This window comes from Gymnodraco acuticeps, unplaced genomic scaffold, assembly GCF_902827175.1.
Source record: "Gymnodraco acuticeps unplaced genomic scaffold, fGymAcu1.1, whole genome shotgun sequence".
NCBI classification, from domain to species: domain Eukaryota; kingdom Metazoa; phylum Chordata; class Actinopteri; order Perciformes; family Bathydraconidae; genus Gymnodraco; species Gymnodraco acuticeps.
Window position 1 is genome coordinate 410,938 of NW_022990667.1, and position 19,261 is coordinate 430,198.

Genomic DNA, 19,261 nt, shown 5'->3' on the forward strand with positions numbered 1-19,261 from the left:
CTCTCACTCTAGCTCCTCTCTCTCTCTCTCTCTCTCTCTCTCTCTCAGCAAAATGCCGCTCCTCTGTATTCATCTTCAGTCAAAGCATGAGACTGAAGTTCCCACCTAGGGTCAAAATAATGCGCTGTGACAGTCGACACGTTGGATGTGATCTGAATGATCTCACGCAGCCCGTCGTCCTCCACAACGTTAAGTTGTAGCCACCCATTTAGCTACCGCTGTTGTCCAGGCGTCTCCCCGGCAATGGCTGTCGGCATCAGCTGTGTGCTTGGCTTGGTTTAAAACACCTTTTTTTGTATCCATATCTCTCGCTAGAATCTCCCACCATCCAACTAACAACAACAACAACCTCAAGCTTTTGGGCTCTGAAACTACGGGGCGGACCGAGGACAAATACACATGCGTTAATCGCACGTTAAAATAATTAGTGGCGTTAAAAATTGTTTGCGTTAACGCGTTATTAACAGCCCTAGTATTTTCTGTTGACGGAGAAGACCCCTACCTGGTAGTCTGAGTTCATGATGAGGCCACCTGAGGTAGTGGTGGGGGGGACGACTCGCACTTTCTTCAGAGGCGGGCCCTGGGCATGGCTGTTGTCTTGGTTACCGGTGTGCCCCGCCCCATTTGTGTGGTTGTTCCCCTGTTGCTGCTGCTGGTTTTTCTAGTATAAAATGACAAAAGAACATTGGACTGCATGTGTTATTTTTTGACTGTCTTTATTACAATGATTCCATTTTGTATGTTTGGAAGGTAATGAAAGCGCTTTGATTACATTTCTTACTTTCTCTGCTTTGTCCTCCGGCTCCTCCTCCGTCAGGAACTCCCTCTTGGGGTAGGGGATCTGGCAGCCTGCAAACACACTGGAGAAAACCGGCAGAGAGAATCGTCAAACATTCATTCAAAAGGCTCCGAGCCAATTAGCTAAGGGACCAGTGGGGGGGCGGCATCCCTCGGGTCATGTGACTCGAGCCAAGGAGTCTGATACAGTGTGTGTGTGTGTCTCACTCTGAAGTCGGCAGGGGCTCCTCTAAAAAGTAGGGGTCCTGCATGGCCTGCTCTGATGTGATTCTACGGATGGGGTCCATGGTGAGCAGCTTCTGCAGCTTTAATGAAACAGGAAGCCATTAATAGCGGCGGCATAATGACAAAGCATGCTCCATTGGTCATTGAGAACCAAACTTTATTGTATAGTGCATTTTCATTATGCAAATGACATGCAATCGCCCTAACTCAAGGCATTTTCACTCACCAAGTGGAATGCTTTGCTGTCTGGTTTCACTTTATGTTTTTCCATGTACTTTGTCAGGCTGCAGTTTGTGTATCTGTGATGGAAAAGAAACACATTTGCCGACTTATTACACGGTTGTCTTTTTGCCAGCAGACATAGCACTTTGCTTTGCTCTAACTCTGTTTCTGATCTCAGTGAAAAGTAGGACAGTGCTACTGTGCTCACTCACGTGTTCCTCCTAAAGTCTTTCATCAGCGTGGAGTGTTCTGGCATCTTTTTGATGTCCTCCCAGTCTTTATCTGTCAAATGAAGGAAAGACAGGATTACACCATGTCACACCCTCCCTCCCTCCCTCCCTCCCTCCACCCTTCAAGAGCAGATTATTTAGGTTGCCGGGTCTGGATTGCAATCTTTTAATGCTTACGATTTACCCACAACAATCCCCTTGTTACATCAAAAGCATCTTGAGTTTTGTTTTTGACTGACAGGGTAAGATCTGTTTCTGGCATGTTTTTATACAATTTAAAAACAGATTTGAAAGGCTTAATTGTCCAGCAGAATCAAAACAAAAACCATCAGAAAGAGAAGTGAATTACACAACTAGAGCAGCAGAGAGGGTAGAAGGAACATATCAGCAGCAGCTTAAGTGAACTGGAAGATATAGGCCCAAATGTAACGCTGCAAGGAGAAGTTTGTGTTTGTGATTTGGCTTCAGATATCGTGTCAGTGGAGTGGTCTTCAGAGCTGCCTTAAGAAAAAACACCAGGCAAATAATCTGCCTCTGCTAGGAATGGAAACATTTCCTTTCACATCATTTACTATTAAAAAGGAAACTGTAACACTTTGGTATGCTAGCATTTGCAATATAACGAGGATATCAGTATATAATTAATGATAAAGAGGCTCTATTATGCTATTTCCCTTCTTAAGTCCGGCAGCAGTTGCCCCTCACCTGCAGGGAAGCCCATGACGTTGAAGATGCGGTCGAGTTGGTCGTGATGGTAGGGGTTGCTGGTCTTGATGTCCTCCTGGCGACAGTGGAATATGGGCTCAGACGTCAGCAGCTCTGCAAAGATGCAGCCAATCGCCCAGATATCTGAAGAAAGAGCAATTCAATATAATTGCACTTGTGGCTGTCAGTGTGGGAAGAGGTGCAGATCGATGGTGTTGCACAATCCTTACCGATGGCTTTGGTGTAGTGCCGAGCCCCCAGCAGCAGTTCAGGTGCTCGGTACCAGAAGGTGACCACCACAGGGTCCAGATCGGCTAAAGGCTTCAGCGGTGAATTGAAGAGGCGGGCAAACCCCATGTCCGCTGCACAACACACATTACAGTCAGTAAAGTAGAAGTGAACTCAAATGATACATTCTTTTTAATAAAACAGCAGACATTGTACACACCAATCTTTACTCTGCCCCGCTCTGGCCCTTCTCCCATCACTAAAATGTTAGCTGGTTTCTGTGGAAAAGAGAGATACAACATTGACTTCAACAACGCAGATATTTTGAACATTTACAGAGAAAAAGAGCTCATGCTTTCACTAATACCATAATTCAAAGATGAGCTTTATAGCTACTACTAGCATATAGTGTTGATCCTGGTTTGGTTAAGGAGACTGAATGAAATGCTTCTTCAGATGCTACAGTACTGCATGTGGTGTGAGGTTAGTCCGGCAGTGGCTCAGTCAGTAGGGGCTTGGACTGTGAGCCGTAGGGTCGCCGGTTCAAGTCCCCGACCAGACCTAAATATGGAGTGTGGACTGCTACTTGGAGAGGTCCCAGTTCACCTCCTGCCCTGCCGTGGTGCCCTTGAACAAGGCCCCTTCCCCCCTCACTCCCCGGGCGCTGTGTGCTCTGCATGTGTGACCATTAAAGAGGGGTTTCATCCCTCCCAATTCTTCTTCTAATTAAAACCCTGTGTTGCTGCCCTCTCGTGGACATAACATGGAGCTACAGGAGAGCAGGCTCTTCAATCTCACTCTGGTAAAATCTGTTTAAACCTGAGGGAATTTATTCTTGAATACTTATTTTGATGAACAAAATACAGAACCAGTGAGAAAGCTAGAAAAGCCAAGCTGGAACATTTTCTTCAGAACACAACATCTACAAAAATGGAAATAAGTTTCAGTTTTTAAGTAAAAAAACGTGAACTGAAACAACTAGAGAGGGTGTTTAAATGAAAATGCAAACTAATCTTGGTTAAATGTGGTCAAATGTCTTCACTAATCAACACACAATAACAAGACGTGTAAAATAAGGCAGTAAGGCCCAATAACTCAACACATGGCCGCTTCTCTACCCTGTGACAATGTTCCAGTCTTTCATCAACTGCTGTGTTGTTTTCCCTTCTCCCAAAATAATTTCCCTCCCTCTATGCCCTCCTCAATTCTCTTACGAGGTCTCTGTGGAGGACCCAGTTGGCGTGCAGGTAATGGATGCCGTCCAGGATCTGGTAGAGCAGGGACTTCACCATTCCTCTGGGCAGCTGCAGGGGCTTCTTGTTGGCCTTGGACGCTCTGTGGAACTTAATGATGTGCTGCAGAAAGACAAGACAACAGTCATTAAAGTGGGGGATTTTCCATATTTGCATGGTCCCAAATGTAAGGGTATGCTACAGGCAAGATGAGGCTGATGCTTGCTGCATGTGTTTCCACTTCTTCGGGGGGGTTCCCCGTTCTGATTCACCGCCAAGTGTAACCAACACATTCTGCTTGTTATGCGTTGTAATGAGATTTAGCAATGCATAATGAGAACCCGTTTTAGTTTCCTTCCTTACAACCGGGTGATCGTGACATCATAACACTATGAGTAACTGAGCATTTGTAAAAGACTATGCTTATGTTAAAACAAACAGCAACAAATATATAACCCACATACATGGGTAGGAATCTGCAGTATGTCTGTTGGACTAAACCAGGGGTCGGCAACCTTTTTGATATGTAGTGCCATCTAAAAAGAAATTATGATCAGTGTGCCGACGCTTGTGAACTGTCAACGCGGGGGGGGGGGCTCGGTGCGGGGAAGCAGTGTGTGGACCGCTTTCACCTGTCAGATGCCGTTTAAACAAATTTAAATAATTGGTTTAAAACGGCATAATAATAATGACGACCGTCCGTTCTGTGATTCTCCAGAACACACAGATGGCCAGTCCGCCCCTTTGTAGCATATTATTTCGATGAGAGATGAGCAGATCGCCACTGGGCTTTCAACTAAAGACACAGCCACGCAAAAACTGCGGCATTTGTACAGCTCCTTATGGGTACTGCAATTTGTGAAGTGTGGGCGTGCTCCGGCAGCACTTCACCCCAGATCGTTTCACCACGGAGGAAAGCAGCAGCAAGTCGCCTGGAGTTAAAGAGAGCGGGGCTGCGTTGCGTGCATGGCTTCCTTCTGTAACGGGGAGACGCGCTCTGGCGGCGGTCTCATTCAGGATCCGAAAATAAAATGTAAATATTTTGCACACTTATTCCACTTATTCCTAGTGTGCCACTGGTTACGGTGGCACGCGTGCCAGGGGTTGCCGACCCCAAGACTAAACTATTAAAGACATTATTAAAACGTAATTATATTCAAACTATGCATTCCCGCTCATGGTGGCATATTCAATGACAATATTGCAGGATATTTTTGGGATGCACAATGATATCAACATGCCATTTGTATAGGCTTTAAAATGATATATCGGCAGAACAGAATATTTAATCTAATAAGAGGAGGTGTATATGCGCACATGAAAAGAACAGTTGAAAAAGCAATGCAAATTCATAAAAGCAAATGTTGTGGTGGAGGTTTTATTTATATTATTGGTTTTGCTTTCATTAATTGTCCGAGGGAGAGTATCGTTCATGTTTATTCAACTTTCAGGAGAGATTTGTGTGTGTGTGTGTGTAACTTACCCAGAGGTCATGTTCGGCGTAGTCAAAGAGCAGCCAGACTTTTCGGTCTGCGTGTGACAGGAACACCTTCTGCAGGGAGATGACGTTGGGATGCTTCAGCTCCCGCAGCAGCTGCAACACACAGATCCACTTAGAGGACACACACACTCTCATGGTAGAAAACATGATTTACAAAAAGCCTATTTGTGCTAGATAATGCTTCCAGTGACTAAAAGTGGGGAATGTACTGTGAGTGGACACAATATCACCTGTAACTTAATGCAAGACGATAAAATATTGTCTCTTCCCAAGAATGTCAATGTTCTTCTTCTGTGGTCCTGTTTCACGCTTGTTGTTTACCTGACGAAAGCTACTTTGTGGAGGTTATTAATCAAGCCACCTATGCAGGGCATGAGTGTGCTGAACAGAGACCAAGCAAAGGGACAAAGTAAGCCTTACTGCGATCTCTCTGCAGGCTGACATGGAGATGCCGGTGCCTTCAATCTGCTTGAGGGCGTAGTCCTTATCATCCTTCCTGCAAACGGAAAGAGAGGCAGAGCAACATCAACACCAGAGCAGACTGTGGCCCCTGAGAGTCGACTGCACAGAAACATGAAGGGGGGAGAAGAGGCCGAGCTGCATTACCTCCAGATGTGTGTAATCTAGGGCTGCTCGATTATGTCAAAAATCATAATCTTGATTATTTGGGTCAATAATTGATATCACGATTATTAAAAACGATTATCCATTTACTTTGAAAACATCAATTTGTTAGAGAAAACTAATTTGAACAGTATGTTTTTAACAGTTGATTACGCTGAACTTTAAGTATAACTCAACTGAAAAAACAATTTAAAAAAAATGTAATAAAAAAAACAAAAACTAATAAAAAAAGAATCGTTTTATTTCGATTCCGTTGTTTTCGTAATCAAATCAAGTTTTATTTATATAGCACATTTATAAACGATTTTTGGTCGAGCCAAAGTGCTGTACATATAATAAAAATAGCCTACAGTAGAGACACTTTACAGCAAATACAACAGCACAGATTGTTCAGAATATCAGTATGAGAAAAACGACACCCTCTGTCCTTAGACCCTCTGTCCTTAGACCCTCACATCGTACAAGGAAAAACTTCCAGAGAAAAACCCACAGTTTGAGGGGAAAAAATAGGAGAAACCTCAGGGAGAGCAACAGAGGAGGGATCCCTCTCCCAGGACGGACAGACGTGCAATAGATGCCGTGTGTAAATCGAAGAGATAATACATTTTACAGCATATAGACCGAATGTTAGGAAATGCATGTGTCTGTAATAAGAAGATGAATCCACGAGGATGTCAGCTACAATCATGTGGAAGCCATCAGGGAAGCAGCATGGCGAGACCCAAGGCAGGACCGCAGAGACAGGTTCAGCCACGACCCGTTGCGATCGTTGCAAGCCATAATCGTAATTGCGATTAAAATACGATTCATTGAGCAGCCCTAGTGTAATCTAGCTCACATCTGACGCTCAAACAAAACAAGGGGAGAGGAAACAGGCGCTGTATGGCAGCCAGCGAGGGACAAACCGAGCACTGGGACTGGCTCTGACTTGAGTGAATCGGTTATAACGCCTCCCTCCTCCTGGCCTAAATCATCTTATGCTTTGTGCTTCCTCTGGCTCCAACCAAATGCTGCAGCTCACAGAGTCTCATAAGCAGCAGCCTCCTAAAGCCAACACTCACATCTTTTAAACACTTTGGGGCTCTTCTGTGTGCTCGAGCTATGGAAATGGGCCTAGACCAGCTCTGATCCAGACACAGTTAAGATGGTTTATGTTATTGGCTTGTTATCTTAAGGTTTAAGGTGCTGATCATGAACCAATGAGTATAGAAAGCTTGAGTGCAGCCAGGGACTTGTGTTGCACATCATTCCCTCTTATTGTAACGTCATAAAAAGGTAAAAAGACACAGAATCAACAAAAAGGAATGAATATAGACGAAGGTTATGGGCACAAAAGGGCCACTTGACAATGTTAAAAAGTGCCTCTACATGCACCGGCTGCATCCTAAATTCACCACATCAACCGCAAATGCTCTGATTTACTATTTCAAATATTGCCCATGATTGTGTGAAAGAACAGGTCAAAATAGATACTACATAACCATCACTTATTTATTTACGTCTTATCTATACTTATGTTGCATTGTTGGAGGAGGCTGGGTCTTAAGATTCAGATTTGCATTGCCATAACTGAAGCTACTGTGCATATGCAAATAAAGCGTTTGAATCTTTGAATTGAATCTTGAATCACAGAAAAGGGAAGCCACAATCACAATAGTGAAGCATATGCTATACACAACAGGAAGCTTCATAAGCATCCAGACAATAAAGGGTAATTGCATTAAATCTTATTTCTTTAAATATTGCATATGAGGAACATATAGATATGAAATGCATTTGGATGAATATGGCGGATGGAGAGGGTTCCTTGAGTGTTTCTGCGTACATTTTGTGAGATTTTCCATATTTCATGGTCACGAATATAAGTTTATGCTACAGGGAAGATGAGGCTGATGTTTGTAGCATGTGTTAGCATGAGGGTTGCAGCTCTGTGGCAGAGAATGACTCTTTAACTCAGTTCTAATACACCGCCAAGTGAAATGCAGCAGAGCTTTTACCAACAAATTCTTCTTTGTTTTAATGAGATTTAGCATAATGAGAACCAGTTTAAGTTTGCTTCTTTACAACTGCGTGATAGTGAATGTGAGTTTAAGTGTAAAGATATTTACTTTGAAAAAGACCATTTATTTCTATTCTGTTATTTCTTGCACTATTTAAGTAGCATTGACAAGTAGTATATGACAATAAGGCCTTTTAATATTGAAATGAGTCTTGAATCACTGAAAAGGAAAGCCACAAAAGTGAAGCATATGTTTGTGTTTTTATGCACAAAAGGACTCATTAGCATCCAAAAACTAAAGGGTTATTGCATTAAATGTCCCTTTATTTATTTAAATATTGCATACGAGGAAAATAGTAGTAATTCAATGTTTGTAAAAAACAACAACAATAAAAACAGTGCACGAAGAATCTGAGTAGGAATGAAATAGTGCAAGATTATGATGCAAGACCAATGTACAAGTAAAGGGTTATTGCTATAAATATCCCCATATGTCTTTATATATTGCATACGATGAATATAGCAGACATTAACTTATTTAGGAGAGGGAGGGGGGGTAGAGGCCTGCTCTTCCACTCACCCATCTTTTCTCTTCGCCTTGTAAACATGACCGTAGGTGCCTCTTCCCACTTTGCAGCCCTCGTACTCAAACAGGTCCTCGACGCGCTCTCTTTCGCCGGTCAGCTTCACTTTAAAATCATAGTCCATTTTCCCCACAGTTTGTGCACAAGGGGTATTCTCCTTCCCTTTTTAAAGCGTCGCTTCTGGGAGGCAACTAGGCTACAACAGCGAGCTCGGTTCAGTAGATTTCTCTCGTCCCCAGCCCAGCTTCAGCATGGAGTTTTCCGGTTAAATTGTTCCTACCGGAGGGGATGCACGGTGTTCGGTGAGAATCCAAGTTGGAAAAAACGAGACTGAAATGTTTTCCTTTCTCTTGTTGCTGCGTTTCCCTCAGCCGGTATCTGGTTCTGGAGAGACTTCACTCTGTACGGCACTGTCGCAAAACTGTCGTGAAGACAAACCCTGCAAACGCAGCAGAGAAAGAGCTACAGAAGGTGTTTATCAGAATCACAACAACTTTATCCGTCCGAGGGGGGATTTCCATTAAAATAGCAAAAGTTAAGAGCCTAAAATAGCAAAATATTAATCAAGAGGCATGCATAAAATATTATAGATAAAAACAGAAATGACAATTTACAAAAAGTCACTTCCAGGTGAACAAAAAAAGTAACTGTATTTTATATAATACTTATAGTCATTGTTGTTACAATCCGTGTACCCATTTTTTTAACAAAACAAGATGAGACATGTTTGGCAGTTGCTGCGTTACATAGGAACCAATCTACCCAGGGAGGTTGGGTTTGACGGACGTGTTTAGTGTAGCACCACTGGTCCCATCTTGGTTGAAAGAGAAGGGACAGCAAAGCAAACCGTCATATTATCGCTGCTTTGTCAGGTAGTAAATTCTTTTTGACATAATTGACATCTCTTCTAAAACAATGCTATGGTTGAGTGTTATGCTCCGTTTACATTGACTTGTTCATTAAACAGTTTGTCACATTTATATCTTAGGAGTTATTCTGCTATCCGCTAACGTTAGATGAGCTAAAATGCTACATTCGTTTAGCATCTAAACCGTTGCGCATTTAAACGTGTGAAATGTGGAAGTGTTTACAAAACTGGCTGTTGTCTTTGCGTAGTTTGTCATGGCCGGGCATGGCCGTTTTGATTTCTATTTATGTCATACAGCTGACTACATTCTTTGTCTTCTTTGCCCTGCGTTTACTTGGACGAGACCTCCGTTTAGTTGTATCATGGCCCGCCTTAGCAGAGCAGTGATTGGACGCTGAGCCTGTCCGTCATTAACACTAGGCCTGTGATTGGTGGCTAACCAGGATGACAAACGCCCAGTTTTGTTGCTTTATTCCCCTGCTTTCAACATGGCCTTCCGTAGCTGCTGTTGTAACTTGGCTAACATTAGCTCTCTTGAAGACTACGTTGTTAAATGGATCTTTATTGGCTGTTCCTTACAGTGAATGAAGGAGTATTTGTCCACATACTACGTTGTTCTTGCTAAACATTAGCAAGATTACTGTAGCCTTCCTCGCTCCCTTGCTGGTGGAGTCTTTCGATAGAAAATGGATGTCGTCCTCGGCTAGAAATTAGTCAGGAGTCAATAATAGAATGGCTAAGTTATTAAAACAACGCCTATCTGCGTTCAATGTTAGCTATAATATTTAGTTAACAAGGTGAAAGATATAGAACTCAGATAAAACGTTACTATTCTTAATCTATCCAAAAGAGACCCAAATAGTAATTTGCCTCAACAATATATTATAATGACATAGGAGCATGTCCACTTCCTCAGTGGAATTGCAGAGGCTTAACATGTGAATTCAGCCCTTATTTTATGATGCTATGTGGAATACTATAGTGGACATTCCAGGCCTTACTGAAAATCCCTTCTGTCTGCCAGCACTTTTCACTGGTGATGGACCCTCCTGGTGGGGGAGATGAACGGCGTAGGCAAGCGGAGCGTCTTCGTCGGGAGGAGGCATACTATCACTTCATTAATGACTTGAATGAAGAGGAGTACCGCCTAATGAGAGACAGCAACCTGCTGGGCACACCTGGTGAGGAGGGACACATGTTGTTATGTCATGTTAGATTACATGCTTTTATCAAGCAGCTAACAAAGAATACAATATGTGACTGTTTGATATCATAATCTGCTCTCACAATAGGACAGTTATTCTTGGCCCTTTGCTGTTGACAGCCCGCATGTTCATATGTTTCACAGGGGAGGTGACTGCTGAGGAGCTTCGGCACCGTCTTGATGGCGCAAAAGAGCGCATGTCGTCTCAGCCCCTCACTGAGCAGCGTCCGCAGACTGCTGATGCTGGAGAGCAGCAGGGCAGCAGCGGTGACAGAGAGGAGAGAGGGCCTGGAGGGAGACGAGGAGCAGGTAGGGAGGAGGAATTTAGCTTTATCTGATCTTTGTTATCTTGCTTTCCCTATTTTAATCCAATATGACTTGAGTTTTATCAGTATTGATGAACAAAGAAGCCAACAAACATCACATAATAATGTTGAAAGATTTGAAATCAATATTTCTGTAAGGGTTTCCCAATACAGGAGAACTGATTTTCGGATTTTTTGTTTACAGTCTTACCCATATGTATTTTTTTACAGGGGGCACAGAGCCTGGAGCAGAAACGTCTAACGGTGACTCATTACTGGAGTGGCTTAACACTTTCAGACGCACTGGTAATGCTACTCGCAGTGGGCAGAGTGGCAACCAGACATGGCGTGCCGTCAGCCGGACCAACCCTAACAGTGGAGAATTCCGCTTTAGTCTGGAGATCAACATTAACCATGATCAGCCAGAGCCGGGGGAGCATAATGATGCTACGGACTCTGCAGAGCTGCCAGTGACTGCCCCAAACACAACCTCACCTTCCATACGCACTGCTTCCCACTTTCGCCCTTTATCCACACCTAGGCTAGTCCCGTACAACAACCCCCGCCCAGCCCTCAGTCGGAGGATGCAGACACGCCGTACACGCAGCAGCACTACCACTCTTTCCATGATTCCCTCTTCACTTCCTGCACCAGCTGCCCCCCCAGCGGCTGCTCAGAGAAGTGCCACTTTGCACTCTTTAGCCCCTCCCCCTAGTGTTCCCAACCCTCCTCTTGATCAAACTACACATTTGCAACATCAAGGGGTGAATGCAGAGGTAGAGCAGGCCAGTGATGGTATGTCTGCTTCTATAGACTGTCCCCGTGTGTCACCGCTGGCAGGGTCTCCAGCTGATGGACACGAATCCCGTGGCAGTAGGACTCGTTCACGTGGCCGTGCACGCAGAGCTGCAGCAGGGAGCGGGATTACTCAACGCTTGTCGAGGCGCAGCCGTTCCCCATGCATAGAATACCTGTTGCCGGTAACACTCCACCATTAAGCAGTGGAGTCAGTGGCTCCAGCATCCACACTGCTGAGCCAGGCAGTGGCACAAGCTCTGTTTCCGTGGAGACCGTGGCAGAACCTGCAGTTCTATCTGAGCCAGCTGCAGAAACAGGAGAACGTGAAAGTGAATCGCATGCAGCGGGAGCTGGAAGTTCAGCGGTGCGACGTCACCCCACCATCATGTTGGACCTGCAGGTTAGAAGGATCCGACCTGGTGAAAACCGCGATCGGGACAGCATCGCCAGCAGAACACGTTCCCGCGCCAGAGTGGCTGAGAATACTGTCACATTTGAGAGTGACAGTGGTGGATTCAGGCGCACCATCTCCCGCTCCGAGCGAGCGGGGATCCGCACCTATGTGAGCACTATCCGGATTCCTCTGAGGCGCATCAGTGAGACTGGCCTGGGGGAGCCTAACTCCACCGCCCTGCGCTCCATCCTGCGCCAGATCATGACCGGATTTGGGGAGCTGAGTTCCCTAATGGAGACAGAGGCAGATTCTGAAACTGTTGCACCTAGCCATGCAGATGCTAGTGTTACCAATAGTAGCACCGGTCCAGCTACTCGTTTACATACGAATGAGAGCGTAGCTGGCCAGGTTGGTACAGGTGGGGTGGATCAGGAAAGGGTGGGGCAGGTGGGAAGTGAGCAGGAACAGGGTGGGCAGGCCAGGCTGGGAGCAGCGGTAGTGAGCCCCACAGAGGGACGAGCGACCAGCAGAGACACCAACAACCTGGTAGAAAACGGTACTCTACCCATCCTGAGGCTGGCGCACTTCTTCTTGCTCAATGACGAGGAGGATGACGAACATCCTAGGGGCCTGACCAAAGAGCAGATTGACAATCTAGTCACACGCACCTATGGTCAGGCCAACCTGGAGGGGGAGATAGGTAGAGCGTGCAGTGTTTGCATCAATGAGTATGCCCAGGGCAACAAGCTGCGGCGCCTGCCCTGCTCCCATGAGTTTCACATCCACTGCATCGACCGCTGGCTCTCTGAAAACAACACCTGCCCCATCTGCAGGCAGCCCCATCCTCGCAGTGCATCATGACTGACCTATTTGCTCACAAACACAACTATCAAGTCCTGGCTGGCTGAACCGAGCAGACCCAAGTGGGCTTTGCATGTACATAGCGCTTTCATGGTTACTTTTTCTTTGAAAATATCTATTGTGTTGAAGTGGGGAAGGTTGTGAACCAAAAGTGCAGAAAAAAAGAAACTATAAATGCAGAGAATTAACAAAACTTTATTTTTTTAGACTTTGTTTTCAGCAACTTCCTACTGTTTTAAGTTAATCTTCCTATGACATATGTTTAACTGGTCTCTGTCACAAAGCTTAAGACGCCTGTGTCAATGGATGGCATTAATGCTTAAGGAGCTCCTGTAGCCGCTGCTGACTAGTCTCACTTTAATGTCTGAAACATGTGACGTCTCTTTGTCACAACTGGTCTCCACAAAACACTTCTAGATTTGATTTATTCCGTATAAGCTGTAAATAACTCGACACTGCTTGTATTTAAGAGTTTTAAAGCAAGCCGCTCCTCACATGCTAACTGTTTAAAATGGAAGCAGAAACCTTTTTTTCTTTAAGTCACCATTTTAAGGCTTCGGCCTCCATTTGAAGGTGACCCTTTACAGCTGGTTAAGAAACGTATGATTTGTGTATGAGCTATGTATTTCATTTTGAAATAAGTTTTATTCTGTACGTTTAGTAATATCTGTTTAAGCCTGTTCGATACACTTATTCTATATAATTGCAATACAGATTTCATCCATAGAAGTCAGTCACTAAAATGTTGGAGTCAGTAACATTACCAATATGAGCAGCACAATTTAAATGAAATGCAGAAGGCATGTGATAATCAGGAATTCAGAGATGTAAAATGTAGGAGGAGTTGTGCAATACAGAGAGAAGAGACAGTATTCTTTGTTTTGCTGTTCATTGTTGTTTACATTGTAATGTCTGATTATCATCTACACTTAAAAACAAAGTCTTGTTTACCCTGAAATCAATGTTTCCTCTTGGTTCCTGTTGCTGTTTCATACCTGACCCACGGACTGGTGTCATTGAAATTGCATTGAGTACTTGATACATCTATTGAGCAAAAACTCTGACCATGAAAGAAAGTCGGTTTTTAGTGTTTTGCAAAATCTCAGATCATTTGGGATGAGATAGGCGCTGGAAAATAATTAAACTTTCAAGTAACTGCTTTAGATTTGGCTCAAAATGAAGTGTTCTGCTGGAGTGCAACACCTGAATAAGGCAGTGTTAGTAATGTGATTTCTGTACACTCTTTACAGTTGGTCTTTACATTACTCGCGCACCTTTTGGCATTAATGTAGCACAGGTGAATTATTTAGCTCAATCTCCTAGTATTTGTGTTATCACCAGCGTCCTTTTGCACATACATAACAGTACACAGGAAATACTACATCACATGTCACTCCAACTCTAGGAATGATTCAGCTGTATGTAAGAATGAGAGGTGAGTATGTGTATGATTTAATTGTGTGTGCGTGTTGTTTGTGTTCTGAAGGAAAGGGCCAGTGTCCCAGTAAACCCAGATTCTCACTTTACAAACATTAGGTTGGGGCCATCGAAGTGAATAGTTATTCTGTTCCTATTTAATAAGATGGAAATCAACTTTTGAAATATGTATTATGTTACAATGTGATGAGAGTAAACAGTTAAGATAAATATGTTACTATGTAATACAATGAAGACATGGGTTTTCTTCTCTTCTCCTTGACAATGGAATAAAATGCAGCTTTGTTATGCTTGGACATCTGGTTTAAATGAGTATACTGTTTGTGTGCACACGACCCTTATCAACGGCTAACCACTCGAGCTACCAACGAGCTATTTTGATTTATCCATATGGGTCATTCCAGAATTGGAGGACAATTTAGACACCAACATTTTTGAAAAATGAACCTTTTATTTTATGATTTTTTTTGTATGTATTTAGGAAAAACAGATAATAAACCATCAACAAAAGTGATTTGCCCAGCTAGGCATCAAATGTGTATTTTCCAATGAAGAATTACCCCTGTTACTCTAATTATAGTAACAGGGTTGAAAGTCAATGCTAATTTGAGTTTTAACCTCAGGAATTATTGCTAGATGTAGCATGTAATGCTACTTTCAAGGTAAGGACAAACTTGAATATCTAATGCAAGAAAGATAAATTAATATGCTTTATTCTGATAATATCAGTAACAGGGTTGAGTGGGTCAGAGTGCCACACTCTTTTAAGACTGAAAATATATGAAAAATAAATGTGCTAGTACCCATGGCACTAGCACATGGCTTGCTGATGTCACTTCTATTGTGTCATGGATTTACAGTTTTTTCACTTCCTGTGCCAATCTAAAAAGGTTTGGGTAACAGGGTTGAACGCATGTTGAGGGACACACCTTCTATGCAAAATTACTGTTATTTAAAATATGTTTATGATTTAACAAATTGATTTTACCATTACAAGAGACATTTATCAATAGAATAATACCAACAAAAATAAATAAAATCCCTATTTTAAATATTATATTTGACATGCAAGTTGGTCACCAAGAAGCGGGGACAAGAGAAAAATGCCATTTTAGGGGATGTTCGAGAGCTATTTGATAATTTAAATAATATTTTGAAACCACTTTTTCTACAACTTTATATACATTTTGTCTCAAGACAAGTATGTTTAACACAAAAGTGCATGTTTTAGCATTTTGGGCATGGATTATTAGATTTTTTATATGAATTCTGGAATGACCCCCATTTTGTTTTTACAATTCTGTTATACAATTGAACAAAGGGCAAGTGGATGATACTGTTCACTTAAGTGTAAAAATGTACATTTTGGTGGCTTGAATTGATATTGCCGTTAAACTGTCGACGATGGTAACCTATGGTGGTAACCTAACGGTTTTACGTTGGCACTCTTGTCCACCATGTTTAAGTAAACTGCAGTAGTTTGATAATTGTTGAATTAAGAAATAATTCATAGCTCATTTTAAAAAGGACAACTTTAATTTCTAAACAAAATGTATCCCTCGTTCAATACTCACTACATTGACAGACTAGTAACGTGCTAACATAGCTAGTTAGCTATGATTAGCTCTAACTATAGCTAATAGCTTATAATAGCAAACTTAAGTTAACTAACATTAGCTAGATTTTGCAGTGTGTCGCTTAGTGTTTATTTGACTTAGTCAATTAAATTACCTAGGACCTTTTCTCTAACAAAACGTTACAGGTAGGCTACTACTGTTAAACTAGATTGTGTTAACTGTCATCCCCTTTGTGCTAAAGGATAAATTGAGCAAATAAAATAACTCTCTTTTTCTTAGCCATATTTCCATATCGTCCAAAGCGGTTCATTCCATATAAATGTCAATATGAGAGTATTTCACGATTTATTTTTCATACGTTATCCATTTGTATAGAGTGATAAAATACAATTTAATTGACATCAGTTGTACTTCAATCTCTGTACCCAGAGGCCAGTACGCGCGTTCGCATCTGATCATACGATGCGCGCCCCCGTGGCTCAATTGAATGAATTGAATGGGAAACAAAACCATAAACAAGCCACAGAGCACATGAGCGGAAGTGTGACAGTTGATTTTTCGAAATAAAGATTTCAAATCAGACGCAGGGCAACTAGTGATTTAGTAATACAATTAAAAAAAGGTTAAAATCATCATTACAATTTCCTCTACTATGAGCGGTTAAGCTTTTAAGCCTGACCCTGGCATTGTTTTTGTCAACCCCATATTGTTTTAATAAGGGTAACTTTATTAAATGTAAACATCACATTCATCTCACCTTTATTCGAACATCTTTTATTTTGAAAGCAGCAAATGGAAGTAGCACCTTCTTCATCCCTTCTATGGCGCTCGATGGCAGCTGTCCTCTTCTATGCAACATTACCTCCGCAGACTAGCCGAGAAATAATGACCAGTGAGCCGCAGCCCGGACCCGGAGCAGCGGTCCCCTGCTCTGCCGGAGAACCGTGAGCATGCCCCGGCTTGGAAAACATCTCCCCAGCCTCTCAGACAACCATTCAAGATGTATTTCAACCGGAGAGCCAAGAAGATACACACCGAGGGGGGTAAGCTAAAAAAACAACAACAAACACCTTATTTAATCTTTGCACAGTTAACGCTTTCACCAGGATTTTAATTCGAGATCTGTCATCGCAAGATCTCTGTCTCAGTGTTGATAACAGGCTATTGCGGCCTGTACATAATCGTGCGTATTTAATGTGCTTGGCATAATAACGGGATTTGTTCGGAACTGCGGCATGCATGCGACTTGCTGTACCGGTATCTATCCTCCAGTCTCGACTTTTTTTTTGGCAGAGGATGCAAGGGCAAGCGGACTGCAGGTGTCTGCTTCAGATGGCCCGGTATGCCCTTTATATGAATTGGCAATCTTACATAAGATGATACAACATGTGTGTTCCTGCTAGGATGAGAACGAGTATCGTGTGACCTTAAAACTCACTAAAATAGAATATACTGTATTTCCCATGACATCAATATGGTAACAGATAGTTGTGTTGCAACAGCCCCTCGTATCCAGGCCACCTGAATGACAACATATGGGATATTTTCTTATGGGTTGACTTGCTTAAATATTTCTATAATATACAGTATATATTCGAAGGAGTTATACATTATCTCTCAATACAATATACTGTATTCCTCATGGCATCGATATGGTATTAGATAATTGTGCTGCAACAGCCTCTTTAGGGCTCTCGACTAACTTTTTTTCACCATCCTCCCGGAACCGTCCCGAAATACAATCCAAGCCGTCCCGAAATTAATGTGGACCGTCCCGAATTTAAAATGTTAGTGTTTCTACATTATCATTAGTTAAAATCATTCAAAGTGACCTTTAACATAAATAAAACATCATACAAATCATTAGATGATAATTCATCAACCTTTTTATTTGAGTAAATCATTCAATCACATAAACAAAGGCCAAATATATTTAAACAAACACACAAACGAGACAATTACTCTAATATTGAATCCAATCAAGTCCCATCCAATTAACAAAACAATCCAACACTGTGTCCTGAAGACAGAACCCAGAGTAACCCCTAACCAGGATGACAGTCTGTCAGTCAGGAGACCTTTACAAACGGCCCCCTCGCACACAGACGGGAGAGAGATCTCGTCTGGATTGGAAAGCTCGAAAATACATCATAGACGCATGTTGTAGTCTTATTGCATATTAGAAACGGAGTTGGTGAAACTAAAACTGCGATATAATGTGTATGTAGCAATAATACATATGACATATATTTTTTAGATGTCCCCAGTACCGACAAAAAGTCCGATAACGTCGGAGCTTAACGTTACCACTGTCTTTAATAATTCCGGCCCGGGGTCCGTTTAATACCGGGGCTCGGTACCCATCCCTACATGGGGAGAGGCGCAGCATATTGCTAAGGACTAAATACGATGGAGGGTTCTCATCTCAGCCTTATTACCCATAGGGGATGAAGAGGAGTGAGTAAATAAAGAGGCCGGCGCTCCAGGGTCTGGTTCTGCTGTGCGTTTTTGTGATTAACGGTAAAACATTTCAGAATTCCTACACGGGATGCCATTGTCATTGTACATCACTCAACCCGCGAAATACACACTCAGTACATAGCTAGACCCGCAAATTTGCGGGCCAGGAATTCGCGGGCACAGCCAGCTGTGTGGCTGGCTGACAGCCAGCGGCACAGCTGTAGCCACGTACATTGTGTGTGTGTGTGTGTGTGTGTGTGTGTGTGTGTGTGTGTGTGTGTATTTCGCGGGTTGCTAAATGTTTTGTGGTGTGTGTTTATGTTGACAATGAGGTTTAATAACTGTGCTACACAAAACGTGCAGTCGGTTTCATTTTCATCGCCATTTGTAGTAGAGTTAGCAGGGTATTTTTATTTTAACTCTCGTCTCAAATTCGTCCCAAAATTATTTGTTATCCTCCCCGACACTATTTTTTTCGACGACGGGACGTCCTTAAGCTCGAGCCCTGAGCCTCTTGAATTACAACATATTGGATATTTTCTTATGGATTGACTCGCTTATATTTTTATAAAATAAATATGAAGGATTTCTTTGCATTTGAAATCCCAAGCTCATATAGATCATTCCAAGAACAGCCTATTTCCTTGCCGACTTTTAATCCACGTGACCGTCTGGAGAGCACACCTGACCTGAAGGCCATCAACATCCTGTTTCAACAACACAGGTTTCTACACCTGTTTTCTACTAGATGCTGCTTGAACCAAAGCTGTTATTTTTGACTCCCCATGACTGAGTGTTGAGTGAGGGATAGTCATAGTTTTTGGGAGAAAATGCTTCATATTTCCCCAGGGAAGGACCTAGAAACACAAAGCTGCATCGGATGATTTCACACGTCACAAACAGATGTCGGAACGGAAGAGAGGAGCGTGTGTTTTGCTCATCCAGTGGCTTTTAATAGTGACTGGCACATATTGTTGTGCTTTGCTGATGTGTGTGTTTGTGTGTGTAC

The 19,261-nt window shown here is 42.7% G+C and overlaps 3 protein-coding genes across 4 annotated transcripts in view; 2 read left to right on the forward strand and 1 right to left on the reverse strand.

The window, feature by feature from the left end:
- The window catches only part of cdk8 (cyclin-dependent kinase 8), a 10,405-nt gene extending 1,626 nt beyond the window's left edge, over window positions 1-8,779 (reverse strand). The window contains exons 1-12 of one of the 2 annotated variants that reach the window (XR_004570346.1): window positions 8,345-8,779; window positions 5,562-5,637; window positions 5,124-5,234; window positions 3,623-3,763; window positions 2,629-2,686; window positions 2,411-2,542; window positions 2,181-2,324; window positions 1,458-1,527; window positions 1,250-1,322; window positions 1,006-1,103; window positions 773-860; window positions 503-690 (exon numbers count right to left, since the gene is read on the reverse strand). Coding sequence is in view for 1 of the 2 variants with exons in the window: in XM_034229639.1 (XP_034085530.1) it covers window positions 503-661; window positions 773-860; window positions 1,006-1,103; window positions 1,250-1,322; window positions 1,458-1,527; window positions 2,181-2,324; window positions 2,411-2,542; window positions 2,629-2,686; window positions 3,623-3,763; window positions 5,124-5,234; window positions 5,562-5,637; window positions 8,345-8,472 (1,278 nt within the window). In the remaining variant the exon portion in view is untranslated. The remainder of the gene's footprint in view (window positions 1-502; window positions 691-772; window positions 861-1,005; window positions 1,104-1,249; window positions 1,323-1,457; window positions 1,528-2,180; window positions 2,325-2,410; window positions 2,543-2,628; window positions 2,687-3,622; window positions 3,764-5,123; window positions 5,235-5,561; window positions 5,638-8,344) is intronic. The other variant, XM_034229639.1, reaches the window with a different exon arrangement.
- Window positions 8,780-9,118: 339 nt separating this feature from the next.
- Window positions 9,119-14,511, forward strand: rnf6 (ring finger protein (C3H2C3 type) 6). The gene is given in 6 exon segments (XM_034229638.1): window positions 9,119-9,220; window positions 10,241-10,397; window positions 10,565-10,729; window positions 10,957-11,682; window positions 11,685-12,754; window positions 12,756-14,511. Coding segments are annotated over 5 exon segments (2,130 nt in total). The 5' UTR covers window positions 9,119-9,220; window positions 10,241-10,255; the 3' UTR covers window positions 12,783-14,511.
- A 2,098-nt stretch (window positions 14,512-16,609) lies between these two features.
- The window catches only part of atp8a2 (ATPase phospholipid transporting 8A2), a 57,779-nt gene continuing 55,127 nt past the window's right edge, over window positions 16,610-19,261 (forward strand). Inside the window, exon 1 of the mRNA XM_034229660.1 lies at window positions 16,610-16,835. Coding sequence (XP_034085551.1) covers window positions 16,793-16,835 — 43 coding nt within the window. The 5' untranslated portion in view covers window positions 16,610-16,792. The remainder of the gene's footprint in view (window positions 16,836-19,261) is intronic.